This window comes from Anabrus simplex, chromosome X, assembly GCF_040414725.1.
Source record: "Anabrus simplex isolate iqAnaSimp1 chromosome X, ASM4041472v1, whole genome shotgun sequence".
Taxonomy (NCBI): Eukaryota; Metazoa; Arthropoda; class Insecta; order Orthoptera; family Tettigoniidae; genus Anabrus; species Anabrus simplex.
Genome location: NC_090279.1, coordinates 196,756,098 through 196,777,926, shown reverse-complemented (window position 1 = coordinate 196,777,926; position 21,829 = coordinate 196,756,098). Strand labels below are relative to the sequence as shown.

General features: G+C 40.2%; 1 protein-coding gene across 1 annotated transcript in view; it reads right to left on the bottom strand.

Moving 5' to 3' along the window:
• Positions 1-349: 349 nt before the first annotated feature.
• LOC136886391 (U3 small nucleolar RNA-associated protein 25 homolog) overlaps positions 350-21,829 on the bottom strand; it is a 62,004-nt gene continuing 40,524 nt past the window's right edge. The window contains exons 6-8 of the mRNA XM_067159167.2: positions 20,453-20,659; positions 7,804-7,980; positions 350-2,120 (exon numbers count right to left, since the gene is read on the bottom strand). Of these exons, the coding sequence (XP_067015268.2) occupies positions 1,956-2,120; positions 7,804-7,980; positions 20,453-20,659 (549 nt within the window). The 3' untranslated portion in view covers positions 350-1,955. The remainder of the gene's footprint in view (positions 2,121-7,803; positions 7,981-20,452; positions 20,660-21,829) is intronic.

Below are 21,829 nucleotides of genomic sequence, written 5' to 3'. Positions count from 1 at the left end.
AAATATTTTAAGATTAATTTGAATAGAAATGAAATACAAAGATCAGAGGTAGAAATTTGTTAGCCACATGATTAATTGGAGTTATGGTGAAAATAAGTCATTAATAATTAATTCAAAATAATTATTCTGAAATGCTAATGACGATCATTTTGGAAAGTAATAAGAGCACGATCGTGTGACAATGAAACATGGGCTAATTAAATGATGAGAAATTAATAATAATAATAATAATAATAATAATAATAATAATAATAATAATAATAATAATAATAATCAGAATAATAATTAATTAATTTTGAGAATTTTGAAATCAATTTTCATTTTCTACTGAAGTTCATGTTGGTGTCATTGACTATTATTAAATACTGTAAATGACAAATTCAGTTGAGTACATCTTAAAACCACGTGTTGAGACTACTTTGGATTGGTAAAGCTTTGAATACATTTATTGTAAAACCCTCGTTCGCAAGACAGCTGTTAATCATTTTCTTTTTCAAGTTCTATGTTAATTTATTTAATTCTTTCAGTCAAATATTTTGATGTGAAAAGGCAAGAGGCCTAATTGTTCTTTGGTTTCATTACAGCACAGTAAGGCTGGAGATTAAGGACACGTGTCACTCTAAATCGAGGAAGAAATGCAATATTATGAAAGTTCTATTTTTGTAAACACATCAGCAAGAGTATTTCATTTGTTTGTTTGCTTATGTGAATAAATGTCAGAGTGTTGTTTTAACATTTCTTTTTATCCTGCTTGGTCATCAGTCCTTAACAACCCTTAAATGCCTCTAGAAAGTGATAGCCAACGATCGAACGGTCCACCTTGGGATCTCTCGCTCGATGGCTGGGCTTAGCTCGGGAAAAATGGGGGCAATATATTCGTGCCAAAAAAACTCTCGTTTTATCGATAACATCATTCGTTAGGTACTTCCCCGCATTCATTTTAGGCTCGACTTATGTAATTTCTCCCCTCTTATTGAATTCAAAACTCATGCTTGACTACATCATTCGAAGGGAAATTCACCGACCCGCAAATAGAATACAAAATCTGCATCCTGCTACGACTTCAATATTGGCACACAATTTCTACATCTGATAAGTACATCTATAGCAAGAGTGGGGAGAAAGAGATGTAGAAGAAGCATAGAGTGGCCAGAGAGTATGGGTGAGGGAAGGTGTATATTTTTGTCACAATAACTTCAAATGACTATTGCATTCTTTAATTTAGTAATATTATACATTTCAGTGCTCAAGAAACTACCAATATTTTCATTAAAACTCCCGAAATTTTTGCGTACAATCTACTGAATTTTTATTTGTAGACCTGGCAACAATGTCTGCAATAATAAATGTATTTTTTATTTTCATAATCTATGATTTGCATTTTGTATTTTTGTACACTGAAGTGTGCTTTAGTACAAGCATCGTTCACTGACAGAAGCGTAAAACATAGATCAACTTTTTTCATCACCTAGACAGATTTTTTCCTTCTGGAAAATTTAGAAACTGTCAGAAGTCCCCTTTTAATATCAAGTGATTCATATGCAGGCGAGACAGTTTGTAATACGTTACTAATAACATGCTAATGCAGACGAACATAATAAATACAGTACTCAGTATGAGCATTCACATGGCAGATTCCAGTAACTCTATCAACTATAGACAAAAATTTAGTCACTTTTTTGTACAGTTAATAAAGGTATCCTAATGAACATTTATGAAAACATTAATGTTCTATTAGAAGGAGGAGCTGGACTTCCACTGTAATGATGCCCTGCATGAGGCAGCAAAAGTGTCATTCAAGAAAGTCACCTACTTATGTTACCATAGGTTAAATCACAGAAGTGTAACACATGCACATCCCAATTACACCAGACTGACAAAGCTCTACTTATGTTTACATTTGCTTACAACTCCAGGAGGAATATCACACGCACACACACCCAGCTCCTACCAGTTCACTCTCCGGTCACGAACATGTGGACGTCCCGCTCTGATGACAACATCCGTGAGGCTCTGTCGGTCCCCACGACGGCTGCCAGTTGAAGAGCATCGTACTTGGAATACAGGACAGTAACGGACATGTTACTCTCGCTACCGCCACGCCGACTCTGGTTCGCTTCCTACAAGGAAGAGGAAAGAATTTCAATAAATATATGCGAGAAGGTGAATCCTGACAATTTTTAACATCTGTTCTAACTGCAAATTACCACCCCAACGAAAATCAAGGCAATGCTAAGGGGAGTCAGCAATACGATGAGGTTTGGCACATCCTCATTTGTTACTTTTTTTTGCTATTGGCTTTACGTCGCACCGACACAGGTAGGTCTTATGGCGACGATGGGACAGGAAAGGGCTAGGAGTGGGAAGGAAGCGGCCGTGGCCTTAATTAAGGTACAGCCCCAGGATTTGCCTGGTGTGAAAATGGGAAACCACGGAAAACCATCTTCAGGGCTGCCAACAGTGGGATTCGAACCTACTATCTCCCGAATACTGAATACTGCCCGCAGTTAAGCGACTGCAGCTATCGAGCTCGGTCATTTGTTACTTATCCACCTTCTGCCATACCCACATCTCATAGACTTCCATTCCCACCATGTTCCACACAAAACACTTTTGTTAGTTTTTCCTTAAATCTCTACATAAATTCCCACGTAACGGTTTCTTCTTTCTATAAACCCCTTGACCTACCATTTTTAGGAAAAAAATTGTGCCCTTATATACTATTTATTTCTCAGTTATTTTAAGGAAATCCAGACAAATATATACACACAGATATTACACAAAAACAACTTTTTTTCTGTTCCACCATATATTTATGGTTTGGAGAAGTCTTATGTTTGGAACACTAAAAAGCAGATGTCCACATGCAAAGCAACCTCTCATTTGAGGTACTCCAATGAGGTATCCTTGCAGAGTCCCCGTGCTGCACCACTCTGCATCACCTGGATGGCTCTAATTTCTTCCGAGTTGGAGCCACTTTTGATGGGTAGTAGGCAGTATATCGACCCTGAGGCATCATGAGAATATTACCAGTGTGAGGGGAGTTTGGCAAAGATGCGAGACCCTCGCCACCCTTAGCAAAGCGTTCAAATCAAAACGACCAGGACAGCTCACCCACAGGATCATACTGCTCTAAAACAATGCAAGGCCAAAACAGCAAACACAGGCAAGGAACTCTTGCAGACATTCAAACTGGAGGTCCTCGGTCTGCCTCCATACATTCCGACCTGTCTCCCTGTGATTATGCCATTTTTAGTGAGCTAAAGAATGCTCCGAGAGGCAAACGATTCACCTTGGACGACGTCAAGCAGTATGTTCTAAACGCAGCCTCAAAAACTTTACGAGATGGGCATTCACCGCCTTGTGTCAACGCGAGACAAATGCCTCAACAGCGCTGGGTAATACGTCTGAAAAAATGGTAAAGATTTTCATTTGATAGCCTCCGGCTCGTTTCTTTTCGAATGGCTCTTATAAATACAAAAAATAACGTTATTTATATTCTAGTGGCATACTACTTCAAAAGATGCCATACAATAATCATGATATAAAGTATTAAGAAAGTCTTTCAAAATACTCCTAACAATGTAGTCTATTTCATTTTCAGTGGTGCAAAGTTCTCTCAGAATGACTACCACCATGCTTGAAAACTACTTTTCCCTAAGGTCCTTTACTACCCGTGCCTTAGTGTTCAGCCCTTTCATCCTACCTTTTCCGCATCAAGGTGAATGGAAGATAGTTTCCCTTCCCCTCGATAACATAAACTGCTTGCTGGTTGTCCTGTTCCATTTGTACAGTTGGGTCTAAGATGAATCCTCGTTTTTCTTTCCTATTAATGCCGACTATAACAGTTCGACAATTACCAACCTCTTTGGTTTCTTACCATTAATACTCATTCCAAACTTCTGATATGCTTCATTTATATTTTCTAGAATTCTTCCATTGTATGCTCGTTGTCCTCTAGTTTATTTAGCATATCAGAAGCAAGAAACATTAACGAAAGAAGAAAACATACTGTGTATCAGGGCACAACAAATCCCGGGTGCTAGGTCGCAACGGAGCCTGTAATTCTTTCTTAGGAGCCTTATTTTTTTGAGCCGAGTAAAAACTCCCCCTTTATATATTTAACTCCCGGTTTGGTGTCGCTGAACTGTTGCGAAGCCCATGTAATAATACACAACTCCTTGACACTCCATACGATTTATCGAACTCGGTTGAACAAGAGAATGAGGTTAGATAACGGCGGGGATCTTGGCAGTATGGGCGATTTCAGTTTTGATTATGTTATCACCATTTTAAATAACAATCAAGGCTGCATTATAAAGCAATAGAAAAAAAATTAATGTTAATTATGAACATTTGGTTGTAAAGAAAACCTCCCGTAAAGAAAGTATTACCGACATGGGAATTACTCAAATATACTTCTCACGTAAATGATATGAATAATATCCTGCGATGCTCCTTTACTATCAAATTTTGCTATTAAATTATTTTAACAGAACTGTTACTGTTAAGTGAAATAGAACGTACTTTCGCTGAATTTATTTCTGTATGTTGACAGCATACGAAGCTCCTAGGCATGTGCATGGATACGAAAGGCACAATAATAATGACTTGTAAAGTATGGGTTGTTCCTTGTATCATATCCTTTTTAGACAGGTCGGAAGGGTGACGGACATTCATCCTGGTTCAAGACCGAAAGTGAAGTCCAGCAAGGCAGTGCACTATCCCTATTATTGTTTATCACCATCTTGGATGACATAATGAAAAACATAAAGAAAACCTCTGGTGAACTAAATGCAATGGCCTTCGGTGATGGTGTTATGATCTGGGGAGAAACTAAGGAACAAGTACAGTCGAGACTTAATAAATGGAGGGTTAAGTTCCAGGAGTTCAATCTCAAGATAAGTGAACCCAAAACAGTAGTGATGGCAATAAACAGAGAGGGACGACCAGCAAACATCATGCTACGAAACCATCCCCTAGAAAGTGTGGAAAGCTCGAGATACACTAGCCACAAAGGAGGTAGCAAATAGAGTGTAAAAGAGCTCTCACTTTTACCAACAAGTACGAACACTCCTCTGGGATCCCGAAGTACCAACAAAATCAAAGCTGGTAATGTTCAATCAGTACTTCATACCAATCTTAATGTATGGTATTGAAACCTGCAGCCTCACTAAGAAAGACTCGTCCAGGTTGCAGGCATCCGAGATGAAGTTCCTTAGGTCCACAATTCAAAAAACCAAACTGGACAATTAAGGAATGATGTGGTTAGGAAGGAAGCTGGGATTGAGACAGACTGAGGTGGTTTGGGCATATAATGAGGATGAAGCCAACAAGGACAGCATATATTAACTTGGAGAGACATGTGGCATGGAAATGGATGGTGGGAAGACCAAAAACCCACTGGATGGACATCATAAAGACGGACATTGCATATCGGGGAAGGACATTGGAGGACATCATTAACAACAGAATGTTATCTCAATAAGACAGAATGGAAGAGGCTTGCAAACAGTCCCTGGGAAACTGGAACTGTAAAATGATGAAGATGAGATAGATAATGTTTAAGTTATTAATCCTTTAACATGTCAGACTAATACATAGAAAGGAATAGTACAATTTGGTGTTTTGATGACAATGTTCACTTAGCTATATACATTTTACAAGTTTCTTGGAACAGTATCAAAATATAACTATACAACAATTGGCTAGTCTCATACATTTGTATACATAGTGGCATGTATGATTTAATTCATTGTCCTGCTGTCTTTACATTTTGTGGTAATCTGTTGTAGTGTATAAAACTATAAAATCACAATACCTATTGCTATTACAACCGTGTTTTATTTTTCAGAAGGTTGGACGCCAGTATGTTAACAATGCCAGTACTAGAAAAATGACTTGGCTCCTAGGTTTGAGTGTTGGCTCCTAGATTTAAAAACCATCTGTAATGGCCTGCTGTATATACATAAAAAAAACCTTTGAAAAATGGAAGAAAAACCCCATAAACTATACTGTATGGTCACAATATTAGACTGTAGAAGACCAAAAACTGGCCACTTCAAGAGAATTTGGTATTGCCTTGAGCAGGTCTTGCCCTGTGCAACGGGCTGGGCATGCTGCATGCTGCGGTCTGCTCCTCTCCACATTCACACAAACTGGAATCTGCACTGAAGCCCCACTTCTGCAGGCGAACATGAGACAAGCCTCCATGTAGGGTGCATCTCAAAACTATATTACCACATCTGGGCATCCCCTGGGCAATGGACTAGGACTGTTCCTAGACGGCTGATTCTCTTACAACAGAAACAATATCCTAAGACAGAATTCTCCTTCATACCCTATCTCAAATAACCTGGGAGATAAAGTAAACACCATAAACACGTTTTAAATGCGGTGGTACTGTATCTTTTGGTAAGGCGTTAAAAATACTTTACATGTGTTAAGTAATGTTATTTCCGCATAAAAGTTATGTACATCATCTAAATCCGTTTATCTTCACTTTTCATTTTTAAAAAGCTATTTAGTTTCAATTTATAATCGATACCCTTGCATTAAAGTGCCTTTTGAGAAGGGTGATGTGTCAACAGCGTAACAACCATTGCAGTCAGTATTCAGTAGCAATCCATTTAGCTAACATACAACCCATGTGCTTTCTATTTACTGCTGTGTTCTGGGTGTTATTGGCGCGCTACTGACTTTGCATATTATTACGAGTTTCCTTCGTGCTAATATTTAGTAATATTCATTATTAATTAAGTTGGTAGTCAATCTTTGTCTTGGTGTTTAGAATTTAGTTAACCGTATTCATTTATGTTTACATAACCTTTGTTAAATTTCCATGTGGAATGAAGATGGGTGAGCCCGGCCCTTCTCACGTAAAGCAAAAGAAAGGAAAAGCATTAAGAAGTGAAGAAAAAGTGTGTGTTCTCAACGTTTTTAAGAAGTTTAGTGATACAAATTCTGGTAGTACTCTCAAAAATGTGACGAGGTTAGTAGCCGGTACTTCTTAATGTCATCCCACAGCATATTAAGGACTTGTGTGGTGCGTTTCGAGTAGATGATCACACTGCAATCAGGAAGGCAAGTTTTAAGGTTATCTCCGTACCATTGTTCTTTAAATCCAACTGAAAGTGTGTGGAGCCAAGTAAGGACCGTGTGCCTAGGAACAAAAAAACTTTCACCCTTGCAGAAGTAAGAAAACTGCTGCTGGAAGGGATTGAACTAGTGACCCCTCAACGTTGGGAAATGTATGTAGAACAAGTTATCGAGGCGGAAGAAAAATGAATGTGGGATATAGACCAGTTAGTAGACTATGCCATTGAACAGATAGTGATACATGTGAATGACTCAGAGAGTGATGACAACGAAATGGAAGGGATTAAGTAACCTATCTTTCTTCCGCAGGCAACACTGGTGAGTACTGTACATTAACCTTCAGAATTGTATTAAATATCATCTTGATTCATTCTGGAGATTGTATAAATGTTGTATTCTTCTTATAACATGTTAGTTAAAGATTAATGTAACTAGTTATCAATCTCGTGGTTTCTTGACTGATGTTTTTATGCTAGTACTGTAACGCGCACGTGGCGGGACTTGTTATTCTTAATCTCCCAGGTAATATGAGATAGGATATAGTAACTCAATGTCATCGGCAAACGTTACGCATTCAACTACCGGGCCTAAATACTTCCACACTATGTGTGTTGTTAAAAGCATGACTACATATAGAGAACACAGGAATAAAGTTGGGATATAATTAGGATATTAAAAACCGACAATCCAAGCAGACATCCTCACCTGCATTAAGTTACAAAGTTCACTGTAGAATTGAGGAACTGATGGAGGCTGGTAAAATACGATGTGACGAATTCCTTTGATGCGCAACCGTCTGAAGAAGTGGAACCTTTCGCTGTACAGCATGAAATGAGCTTCGCTGTGGAAGAACAGATCGCGAGCACGAGCAATCTTGTTATCCTGAAACACAAGAGAATGAGAAATGCAAATGGTATAAGAAGTGCACAATGATTTGTTTAACTTGATGTAATTCCTTCTGCAATCACTAGATTGTACTAACAATAGCAGGAAACTTCCTAAACTTTGAACGGCTTTACTACATAAACTGATGTTTCGCAAAACGAACGAGCATCGCCTTACTTCTGTTGCCAGTACGCTACTGCCACAAGAGCAGCTGATGCAATACGACCGTGGTAAACAGCCCTCATAAAATCTAATACCGTACGCAGAAAAGCTAATCGGGTTTAGAAACAAATTCACAAAAACTATAGTAGTAGTAAATACAGTTGGCATATGACATTTCTTAGAGGGAGGTTCGTTTACTGCCTGCCGTGGCAGGATAAAGGGAGTGACAGTATGGTTGCCATGGAAACGAAGGTGGGGCGACTGCGGTTGCCATGGAGATAAAACTTCTGAGCAGCTCATCTTGCTGGGAGTTGCCAAACCTCTTACTTCACTTGTGAGTTAGATCTTGTCACAAGCAGTTCAGTGAAAGCGGCGTTCTATCCCTGTTTTGTGGCCATTAGTAAGTTTCTAATTGTATTTTAAATACTATTTACGTACGTACGTATAATCGTATTTTAATTTATATTTTGAGTACGATGAAACGCGCCAGGTACTCTACCGCTGGGTGGTGTGAAAAAGAGTACACATGATTTATGACCCCCCGTCCTCCCCGCGCACCCTTTTCCCCTTGAACTCACTTTATCTTATAGACAAACTGTATAGGCTTTTCGGCTTATGCCGTGTCAAGAAAATAAGGTGAAATTCTTTACGTTTCGCAGAGAACTGTGCTCTGCGTCCTCAGAAGAAATCTCGACTGTCCAAGAGAAAGGCTTCTTAAACAATGACCCTTTAAAATTTAGACGTTATAATAGAGTGGAAATGGTACATTCATTCACCATCAGATGGCTCCCAGGACGTGGCAGCATCACTTTTTCTTATTTGTTGTACGTCCTATATTTATGCCAATAAGGTGTGCAAAGTATAGGACAAAGGGCATGTTGAAGGATTTGTGAGGCTATAGGCACCACTCCTGTTAAAAAATAATGTTACTGCTTACGTTCTGTAGCACTTTCAAATACCACCAAACTGAGCCAGGATCGAACCTGCTAAGTTGGGATCAGAAGGCCAGCGCTCTACTGTCCGAGCTTATCAGGCCGGTCCCTGTTAAAAATAACGCAACATGAGACCAAGTCAGTCACAGTCACAGCAAAATTTGTCCCAATTGAGATCACTGTAAAATTATCACCAGCCTGTCAGGGTTTTCCAACTTCAATGCAGAAAGGGGACTGTTAATTTCATTCACCATTACACATTTCATCTTCATTAGCTCCTCAACTGAGGTTGGTGCCAGGAAGGGCATCCGGCCATAGAAACATGCTGTATAAATTAATCTCATCTCATCCCGACCCGGTGTCAAGAAACGAGAAACGATTCATAAGAATCCCAGTTTCACCAGTTACTTGAGGGATGTCTTCCTGTACCAGTCCTTCAGTAAGGAACTCCCTCACAGCAACCTGACTGTTTGTATGTCACTGATAAGAACCTGACTGTTTGTATAAGAGTGATCGCAAATTGGACGACACCGCCTGGCCAGGTAGTCTACAACAGATTACAGCGGTCAGAATGATGATGATGATGATGCTTGTTGTTTTGAGGGGCCTAACATTGAAGGTCATCAACCCCTAATGGAATGAGATGGATGACATGATACTTAAAATTTTGAAATGTATCCACTGACAAGAGTTAAAAAAAAAAAAAAAAAAAAAAAAATGTGATGAGAAAATGAGTATGAGATGAAAACAATCAGTGGATCTAATTCGCAATGCCATATTTTCTATTAAAAGAAAATACAGAGGGAAAAAAGGGGAATAAGGCATTGCCTGGTAGTGCAGATATATGTACATAATTTACATTAGACGTTAAAATAACATATTAAAATACGCAACACAAACTAAAATGAAGTCAATGGGATAAAAGCGCAATTGACACAAATACACTAGGACAAAGGACATCATTAGACATGATAAAACAGAGCAGTATCCTTCATAAAGCAGATGACGAGGTCTGCTGACTACTCGTCATCTCGTAAGATAAGGGAGATTGTACTTGGGAGGTTAAGACTATGGCGAAGATCGACCAGGTCCACACACTCCGTAAGGATGTGTGCCACGGTAAGATGGTCGCCGCAGGTACACACCGGAGGGGTTCTCCTTTCAAAAGATGCGAGTGAGTCAGGATACCATGGCCGAACCAAAGACGACATAATACCACTGCTTCCCTCCACGAAGAACGAAGGGAAATCCTCCAAACCTTCGTTGTTCCTTTTATCGCTCTAAGCTTATTTGGAAGTGGAATGGCCTGCCACTCCACCTCCCAATGGGACATACCTAGATGTCTCAGCTGTGTGCGAATATCACTTGCGGGAACCTTGAAAGGCAACGAGGGCAGTGTAACTGCCTCCTTGGCAGCCTGATCTGCTAATTCATTTCCCTACACCCATGTGGCTTGGGAGCCACATAAACTTGATTCTGGTGCCAGCATCCGAACACCTGGCCAGCAGGTCCTGGACCCGCTGCACCTGAGGGTGCTGAGGGAAACAAGTATCAATAGACTGGAGCGAACTCAAGGAGTCGGTACACAGAAGAAAGTGTTGACGCTCATTGGACAGTGTGTACCGCAGAGCTTCACGGATAGCATAGAGCTCTGCTGTGTACACACTACAGGTTTCCAGGAGAGCAAAAAGAAACCTATCATTGTCGACAACGAACGCACAGCCCACCTTCGTTTCTGTCCTTGAACCATCCATGTAGACGACGATTGAACCTGGATATCGACCAACAACAGACAGGAAGAGTCTCCGATAAATCTAAGGGTCCGTGTTTTCGTTCGGGCCAGTGTGCAAGTCCACGATTATTTCAGGTCGCCGTACTACCCACGGAGGTACCCCACTTGGTTGTCTGACAAGACAAGGAACCAAAGGTGCATGAAACAATCTGTAACTGCTATCCAAGCGTAGTCCAACCGGCCGCGTTGCTTGAGGACAAGCAGCGTACAGCAAACCGTAGACATTGTTGAACACGCAAGGATACTTGGATGAAGTGGCATTTGTCGCAAATTTGCAGCATACAAAAGCAGGAGCTGCTGGCGCGTCAGGTGTACAGGCGGCACACCAGACTCAGCGAGCAGGCTGGCGACTGGGCTTGTACGAAAAGCTCCCGTCGCCAACCTAACCCCGCTGTGGTGGATACTGTTCACGTTCGCAAGAACGCTTGGTCCTGCTGAGCCATATGCTGCACTGCTGTAGTCTAACCTGGATAAAATGTGTGCCCTGTAAAATCGTAGGAGCACCGCGCGGTCAGCTCCCCAATTAGTGCCGCTAAGAAACTTCACGAGATTAAGCCTCTTGGTGCACTGCACTTTTAGCTCCCGCACGTGTGGCACCCACGATAATTTACTGTCAAAAAGGAGCCCAAGAAATCGGTAAGTGTCAACAACTGGAAGAACGACATTTCCTAAATAAAGCTCAGGATGCGGGTGAAGAGTACATTAGGTCTACATCGACTTTTAAAGGTTATGTTGAACTCGAGAACATGGTATTGAATGTAAGTATCGATTCTCAAAAGTTCTTGACTGCCTTATATGTCAAGTCTGTCCGTCACAAATCACAAGCAAATTGGAAAGAGAAAATATACCATCAAAACTTCAGCAATGATGGTTATTCGTGACCTTGAGCTCAGCTGGAAAGCACACTCGCTGTAGAAGTCATTACGAGTGGGAAATAATACAAAGTTTTTAAATGTAACGTGCACAAATAAAACGACTGCATTTTTATGACATTTTAACACAAAAACTTAAAATTCCCAGTCTTATATTAGGACCAAAACAGCAATAGGCAATTGCAAAACCTCCCGTGGCTTTATGTAAGTAAGGTGCAAAATCTGTTCTGGTCTCGATATCATGATCGTATATGATAACATGAAAATACTAAATTTGTGTTAAGAAGGAGCAGTTTCGATTCCTGCCTGAAAGCTCAGTGACTACAGTGCCCCAAGGAAAAGTGCCAAAAACTTGTTTGGCAAGATAATTTTTTTTAAAAAAGAAACAATCTAACCCTTGACATAATGTAGACATTTTACAAGTATGAACATTTAACGAAACTCATTCCATCTTCAGGTAGAGCTGTTGAAATGTGCTCTGCCTCCTTCCAATTGTTGTTGCCACACACTGTTTTATGATTTTCGAGGATTCTCTAAACAATACCATTTAAATGCAATGCCAAGATGGCCCCTTATGCAAGTTCATCGCCGATCGCTTTACCAGTACAGTACTTGCACTAATTATTGCAATGACGGGAGGTTAAGGCCAAGATCCATAAGTATGCCGTAGCCGTCCTTTTCGCGAGATACAGATCCTTGAAAAACGCTCGATCGACGATTTAGTGTCGATGGAACTAAAATTTCTGGATGGTTGATCCAGGAAATAATTTCTTCGAGGAACAGATAATGCAGGATTTTTACAACTGATTTAATTAGGATGCTCGTGGGACCGCATAATTTGAACGAATTTTTCCGGGACCGTATAATCGAGGTTCTACTGTAATATGAAAAACACTAATTACTGAAGAAAAAATGCAAAGGATCACAAAACGTACCGAATACCATACACGCTGAGCAAGACAGGATAACCACATGATGAATGTAAATATTAAAGTTGGCAACTAGGTTTCTTTTTTTTTGCTAGGGGCTTTAACGTGGCACCGACACAGATAGGTCTTATGGCGATGATGGGATAGGAAAGGGCTAGGAGTTGGAAGGAAGCGGCCGTGGCCTTAATTAAGGTACAGCCCCAGCATTTGCCTGGTGTGAAAATGGGAAACCACAACCATCTTCAGGGCTGCTGATAGTGGGATTCGAAACTACTATTTCCCGGATGCAAGCTCACAGCCGCGCGCCTCTACGCGCACGGCCAACTCGCCCGGTAACTAGGTTTCAAGATCACACTCTGCCGATATATGTCGTTTATGAATAGCGGCTTGGGATTGGTCGGATGTCTACGTTTCAGCATATAACCACTAGACAGAGCCAAAACCGGCCAAAACGTCAATTTAGGAGTAAAGCAGTGTGGAATATAATTTAGCCACTGAGAAGTGTCTAAAGATAGTCTACATGTAAATACAGTAGAGCTTGGTTAATTCGAATGGTTTTAATATTTCTCCCAGTCCCTTGACATTCATATACAATTCAAATTTCATATTTAATTTGGCTACTATATTATTAAATCCAAAGTAAAAATACCATACTCAAAATAAACTTTCAACTTATTAGATCATATAATATTCTTTAAATCACTATAACAACAATTTATTGTTGAACAGTTTCTTCCTTATTCAATACCTTATGGTTAATGTGAATTTAAAATTACATTTTACATTCGTCACATCTGTACATGTTTTGATCCTAAATGGATCATCTTCAGTAGATTGCTAAAATTGACATTACATTTTGTAACTAAAAACATTTAAAACTGAAGTAAGAATGATGTTATGAATGTTAAAATGTTCTTAAGAAAAGTTTATGCTCTTATAAGGTCGTGGTTTAAAATCTTCGGTGTGCACTGTTATCCTCTTGACGTTATCGTTAGTTGCAAGTCTACTAATTAGACTAGGCAGTATCTGATTAATAATTGATATTATGTGATCTGGTTTGCTGCCAATAAGGATTACCATTTTTTTTTTTTTAAATGCTATTTGTTCGGGGTGTCGACCAGTGTGGATCTTTTGCCCCTACTGGCACCATATTGTATAAACCTGCATGTAATTGGAATGGCGGTAGCGTGGAATGTTGTCTGTGACCTGGCCCGGCTGGTAATCGAACCTGGGGCCGCCGGGTGACAGGCGAACGCGTTGCCCCCTACACTGCAGGGCTGGACAAGGATTACCATAATTGTATATATCTCAGGGTATGATAACCTGTAAATTGGAAAGTTAAAGTACACTGACTGACAGAGCAAATGCAACACCAAGAAGGAGTGGTCAGAACTTTATGCCAATTGCAGGGTAGACTGACGTCACTGAGGTATGCTCATGATGTGAAATGCGCCGCTGTGCTGCGCACGTAGCGAACGATAAATGGGACACGGCGTTGGCGAATGGCCCACTTCGTACCGTGATTTCTCAGCCGACAGTCATTGTAGAACGTGTTGTCGTGTGCCACAGGACACGTGTATAGCTAAGAATGCCAGGCCGCCATCAACGGAGGCATTTCCAGCAGACAGACGACTTTACGAGGGGTATGGTGATCGGGCTGAGAAGGGCAGGTTGGTCGCTTCGTCAAATCACAGCCGATACCCATAGGGATGTGTCCATGGTGCAGCGCCTGTGGCGAAGATGGTTGGCGCAGGGACATATGGCACGTGCGAGGGGTCCAGGCGCAGCCCGAGTGACGTCAGCACGCGAGGATCGGCGCATCCGCCGCCAAGCGGTGGCAGCCCCGCACGCCACGTCAACCGCCATTCTTCAGCATGTGCAAGACACCCTGGCTGTTCCAATATCGACTAGAACAATTTCCCGTCGATTGGTTGAAGGAGGCCTGCACTCCCGGCGTCCGCTCAGAAGACTACCATTGACTCCACAGCATAGACGTGCACGCCTGGCATGGTGCCGGGCTAGAGCGACTTGGATGAGGGAATGGCGGAACGTCGTGTTCTCCGATGAGTCACGCTTCTGTTCTGTCAGTGATAGTCACCGCAGACGAGTGTGGCGTCAGCGTGGAGAAAGGTCAAATCCGGCAGTAACTGTGGAGCGCCCTACCGCTAGACAACGCGGCATCATGGTTTGGGGCGCTATTGCCTATGATTCCACGTCACCTCTAGTGCGTATTCAAGGCACGTTAAATGCCCACCGCTACGTGCAGCATGTGCTGCGGCCGGTGGCACTCCCGTACCTTCAGGGGCTGCCCAATGCTCTGTTTCAGCAGGATAGTGCCCGCCCACACACTGTTCGCATCTCCCAACAGGCTCTACGAGGTGTACAGACGCTTCCGTGGCCAGCGTACTCTCCGGATCTCTCACCAATCGAACACGTGTGGGATCTCATTGGACGCCGTTTGCAAACTCTGCCCCAGCCTCGTACGGACGACCAATTGTGGCAAATGGTTGACAGAGAATGGAGAACCATCCCTCAGGACACCATCCGCACTCTTATTGACTCTGTACCTCGACGTGTTTCTGCGTGCATCGCCGCTCGCGGTGGTCCTACATCCTACTGAGTCGATGCCGTGCGCATTGTGTAACCTGCATATCGGTTTGAAATAAACATCAATTATTCGTCCGTGCCGTCACTGTTTTTTCCCCAACTTTCATCCCTTTCGAACCACTCCTTCTTGGTGTTGCATTTGCTCTGTCAGTCAGTGTAAATTGAATGCCTAAGAAACACAAAATGTAGTCTCATGTGTTTGTGAGTAATAAAGTTTTGACAAACCTTCTTTGCCCAGTTGAACAATGTGTTTACATGCATGGTTTTGTGCACACTAACTCGGTTTATCATGTGCTGTAGGATCAAGGTCTTGAGAAGGAACGGCAAGAGGGGAGGGGGGACTGAACTTGACGCAATAGGTACAGGAACTGTAGGCGGAGCATGTGAAGTTATCATTGGTTGAGCGTTGGTCCTTTCGTTATCAGATGTGAATCTACAAAGAAGCAGAATAAAAGTTGCAAATGAAGTATCCAATTTTTCATTTATTTCATTTAAATTGTACTCGGAGTTAATGTATTGATCTATGTGAATATGTATGTTCTCTAAGATATTGAGTAAGGGGCCCTTTTGTGCCAAACTAATAACCTTTAAATCTCCTTCGATTGACAGATAATCATTATTATTATTATTATTATTATTATTATTATTAACGGCATGTGAATTGAATAGTATACTTGAATTGGTGTTTTTAGTTCTATAAGCAATTCTTATGTCTTGTCTCTTAAAAGTGTTAGTAATTTGATAAATATTATTACTACTGAATGTGAAAGCGGCATAATTCTGGTCAACTGACTCATGAAATACAGAACTAATGGATCTCTAAATGCCATAACATTTATCATTTAAACCTAATATGAAAAAATACGACTTAAAATCCGTCTCTGTAATGACGGAGATGCTCACAACGGCTGGACGGTTGAACGCTGGCTCACTTCAGTGCTAAAATATGCCAGCCTCATGTCGTAGATTTACTGGCACGTTAAAGAACTCCTGTGGGACACAATTCTGGGACCTCTACGTCTACGAAAATGCGTTTTCAAATCAAACCCAAATTTTAACACAATATACAATGGAATGTTTTATGCATTGTTTGTAAATATCCGAATGGTCAGAACAAGACAATGCAAGGTTATGTTCGACAATGAACGCTGTGAACAAACATTCTGCTTCAGTGCTTGCATCGTCTTCCTTCCCGCCTACAAAAAAATACTTAATATTTTGTTCCTCTAGAGACAGCTAGCACTATCTTTGTGTTTTTGTGTGCTATTATGAGCTACAATATGAGCCATCCCTCCATGCGAGATATTAATATAACACCGATACATGGAACAAAATGCATAATAGTTTCCTTTATTAGACTGTAAAATGAATGGAAATTCAATGTTATAGGTATCTCTGAACACTTGGAGATAACATTTATGTTTTGTGGCCATAATGTGAAGAGAAAATGCCCCAGAAACTGTCACCGACACAACTCTCTGAAATACATTCAAATCATTAAAATTATGAACTAAGAATGAACACAAATGCACTGAAATATGCGAAACCACCAAATACAAAACAGGTCAATACATCTCACACATTACTAACATGACTCTGACAGGGGAAGAAGCACTGAACCGCAAGGAAAAACACGTGGCCTACAACATCAACGAAACTACGCACAGAAACAATGTTGACAACGCACGAACCACATACTAATAAACTCATTCTTTTACCCTATTAACGGAGTCGTTAGCACACACTAGTCTTTCTTGCTTGTAGGACGATTGCTGTCCCAAATTCCCAGCTGTAAAACACACACGTTGTGGTAGTGAGCGGGAAAAACGATACACTCACCAAATAAAGCATAAAATCAACACGCTCAAAACTGAGGTTGCGTAAATTACACAAGCACATACAAATTTATCCTAGGGGAAGAGTATTAATCGTACTGGAGGTTATGTTGGTCAAAAATAGGAAGAAGTAAAAATAAATCAGAAAATCAGAAGAAAACTTAATAAAACGGAAAGTTTCCAGATAAATCAGAAGGGTTGGCAGGTATGTACTGTAATAGCAACCATTTTGCCCAGCACTGTTAGGAATCAATACTGGTAGCTATATAGGCTACTGGAATCGGCCAACAGAAGGAACTCCAGTACATATTGCAATATTGGTCTGTCTGAAAGACCCTGAATAGGATAAGAATGGGAATTCCTAGACCCAAAGCTACAATCAAAAGATGGGGTTACACACAGAATGCAACCCACCATATTTACTCTTGTATTAGACTCCCTTGGCTTTTTGAGATGAAGAAAATGAAAAAAATAAATCTTGCATACAAGACCCTCCAACGTAATTCATCAGAGAATAACAAGCCTTATGCAGCTCTGATGGCAAAACACAAATTTGTGAATAGTTTTGTCCGTACGACCCACACTATGAAAAGACGCATCAAAGTCATGGGGTACATCTGTGTTTCGTAGTTAAGAAATGTCCGCCTCCGTAGTGTGGGCCTACTGCAGCTCTGATGAAGTTGCACAAATAGGTTAATAGTTTCACATTCGACCCGCGCATTGCAAGCATGCATCAGTCATGTATATATGTCTGTGTTCTGTAGTTAAGAATGTCCACCAGAGTAATGGTTAGCACAATTAGCTGCCGTTCTTGGGAGCCTGAGTTCGATTCTCCGTATCGTATTGCCAGAGATTTACGAATGGCAGGAAGGTTGATTTGCGATAAAAATGGTACGTGCAACTCCCTTCCACTGGGGGCCTGTCTAAAAAAATATTCACAGTTGTTGCTAGGCCTATTAATATAGGCAGGCGAGATCGTTAACAAAGTGTTCGTTTAATATCTTGGAACTTGGGCCAATATAGATTTTTTTGGGAGTATAGATTTTTGGGAGAGAAGTAGGTTTAAAATGTGATAAAAACAATCCAATCACAATTGTTTTACTCGCCAATGTACCTAACAAATAATAATGATTTTTTTTTTTTATGTCCCCACTTACTTTCAATGATTTTCGGAGACGCCAAACAATACATACTAGGCTATGCATTAAAAATTGGGCCACACGAATGTACGAAATTAAACATTATGATAATAAAACGCATTTACCACACCTGTAGATATCCATAAATAATTTTTATTCTTTCCATCGTGGAACTTTCGGCACTAACCGGGCAATAGCATACCAAACCAAAACAATGCAGTCTCTCTTATCTCATTTACAGCTATTTAGGTAAATCCTGATGCGACAAATGTAGAGAACAAACATGAAATATACTTAAAAATAAGGATCTAGCATATAACAGCCGCAGTTATCAAAAGAATGCTTCCAGTCACTATTTATTACATTCGGAAATACAACACTTAACCCATTCCAGTCTGGGCCTTAATATCCCTAAGAAACGTTCTGGACTGGGCATTTCTAAGAATTTTTAAAACATATCTCTGTACCTGTAGGAGATATTTGCATGATTATTTTTCTTTGTGCTTGTTTGAGCATCTAGTTTTGAAAAACGCTATTTGTATCATGTCAACTATCACTTGAGATTTCATAATTGTTTGTATATTATACCATGTTTTGCGAATGTAAAAAAGGTCTGACGGATAACCAAGTAAGTACAGTTTTCTGAAATACTGTTATATATACCCTATGTTGGTAATATAAAATGTGCATTGCAATTACAAAACAACAACAATAATGAGTGCAAAATAATAATAATAATAATAATAATAATAATAATAATAATAATAATAATAATAATTACAATAATGAAAATGGCAGCTGTTATGAAGTTTGATTTTAATTGATAAATTTTGTCAAGAGTTACTCAAATGAAAAATTATTGTTCCATTTACCACAAAAGACTTCTGAGAAAGAGAAAATACAGTCTTCTAAACAGACAACTTTACTAATATGTAGACAATTTTACGTATTCACGCAAATATGAAATACGCGGGAACATGCGCAAGGCCGTCAAACGAACTCCAATCATAATGAAATGTAAGAAGTTGTTTCGAATTCATATGTCAATAACATATTCATATGGGCATAAACTTATATATCATAAAATATCGAAAATATCACTTTCGTCAAGCACATGTTTGCCACGAGAAGCCATGTGACAACATCTACTGATGCATGCTGATCGAAAATATCGTAAATTCTTTGACTTAGACATATAATACTGCCATTTGCTTAAATACTCTCGTAGCTAATACATGAAGAAACACGATGTAACATTTTAAAAGGTTCAAAAAGACGGGACCTCGAATGCTCTCGTCTCGATTGCAGTGCATGGCTGATGAGATGGCAGTGAAGATGTCACTTGGAATGATAACAAGCCAGCAGCAGGGAAGTTTGTGGCGCAAGACAATTAAAATAAAAGCAGTGATCAGGTTTACTGTGCGGTAGTCCTACTGCTCAATCGACAGAGACAAACGACTGGCCATTGAGTTATTTTGTATCAATATTGCATAATATGATAATACAATACCCTTATCCCTTTCCTCTATGGGGTGGAGTATGAAGGGAGACGAATCTTCGCAGCGAGATTTTACGACCGTATGACCTTCCTAACGTTGACCTCATCAAAGGAATTAATGAGATGAAACGAATGACGTGATATGAGTAACTAAAACTGATTATATTTACTTTATATGTAGGCCCAAAAGTTGTGTACACCATTTATTGACTTTTTACATTTACAAATACTGCCTTCCAATGAAAATAGCCACTATAACTCAAATACATTAATAAGTTTGTTAAAGAACAGTGTAGAATATTTACATGTACAATTTTAGCTCTTTATAGCCTAAAAGTCATATGTTCACTACACAAAATTTGAGGTTATTGCATTTTAGATCCCCCTTTACTTTTTTTGGCTGTAAAAGTGGAGGAAAAGGGTGTCTAATACGCGAGTAAATATGGTATTTCACTGTCCAAACTGCCCCGTGGAAACCCAATTTGAAGAATTCATTAGTCAGTGATGGCTGCTTCATACTGGAGCAGCTTTCAACATCTGAGGATACTTGAATACCACCACCACCACCACCACCACCACCACCACCACCACCACCACCACCATCTGTCTACTCAAGAGGTTTTTCTGTCACACTATTGTTGCACGATCTTATAGTATACAAAAATATAACAGACAGCTTAAGAGCACTGAAATTAATACATACCTTGGAGTACTCACACAGCTGAACAAAACTAATTTCTTCCCGCTTGAAATAGTTTCGTACTCTAACGTAATCGAAATAGGATGGTATGTAAATCATAGTGTGGTTCATCAATGCATCCTTGTACTGAGGTAGAATTTTCTTCACAAAGAAATCAAATCTTGCATCCATTACTTTAGAAGGGGCATCGACGCTCAGCTTTTGGAAAACCTAGAACAATAAACAAAGACGATGTACATACTTTATCAGCATATTATTCATAAACAACAAAAAGTGAACTCAAAATGTTACATTCTTTGATGTGATGTCCTCGTTATCAAGCATAATTTTAAAACTTGTACAGTATAAAACCTGTCTTCTTCATCATCATCATCATTATTTTCCAACTCCAGTTTCCCGGGTGTGAAGCACAAGCGCTCGCCATCTCTTTCTGCCTGCATACATCTTAATCTTCCTATTTGAGACCTCTCTCTCTTCTCCACATCTGATTTCACTGTCTATCCAGCGTTTTCTAGGCCTTCCCCTCGGTCTTTTTCCTTGGACAGTAAGGTCGAAGTATTAGCTGGCAGGTCTCTTCCTCTTCATTTCCATAATGTGCCATACCACTGAAGTCTACACTTCTTTATTACACTGGTAATAGGGACCTTACTGCCAGCTGTCTTCCTGTTTACTTCATTCCTGATTTTGTCCTTTCGAGCAGTCTGATTCACAGTTCTAATGAATCTCAGTTCTGTTGCCTGAATTCAGCTGTAGTCATTGTTTAGTAGAGTAAATGCCTCTAAACCATATGTGAGTATCAGTATGAAGTAGGGGTGGTAAAGGATTAAAGGTAGAATACAAGCAGTGGAAATGAAATTTCCAAGTAGGTTTAATGAGAATGGACAAAGAAAGAAACGAGTTCTGGAAATGGTAAATGAGGTACCTCTACAGGAAAGTATAGAAAAATCAAGGTTACAGTGCTATGGACATATTATGAGAATGGGAGAAAAGAGGATAACAACGAAGATGTTAGAAATGGAGCTGAAGGGAAGGAGACCTAGAGGTAGACTGAAAGACAGATGGCTGAAAGGTGTACAAAGCAGATGTCTACAAGGTTCCGTGCAGCTGTGGCCAGGTTTAGATAGGCACTACAAAATGCAGTATTGCCACATGACTGAAGGAGCATAACAGACATAGCCGGCCAGGACAAGCAGATAGATCGTCAGTTGCTGAACACTCGCTGCTAGCAGGCCATGACATGCCGTACAGCAACACCAAAGTACTGTCAACGACTGTATCTCATCACGCCCAGCTACAAAGGGAAGCCATTGAAATCCTGAAGCACACCAACAGCTTCAACCATAAGGAGGAATCTAAAAGGGTAAACAAAGCCTGGTTTCC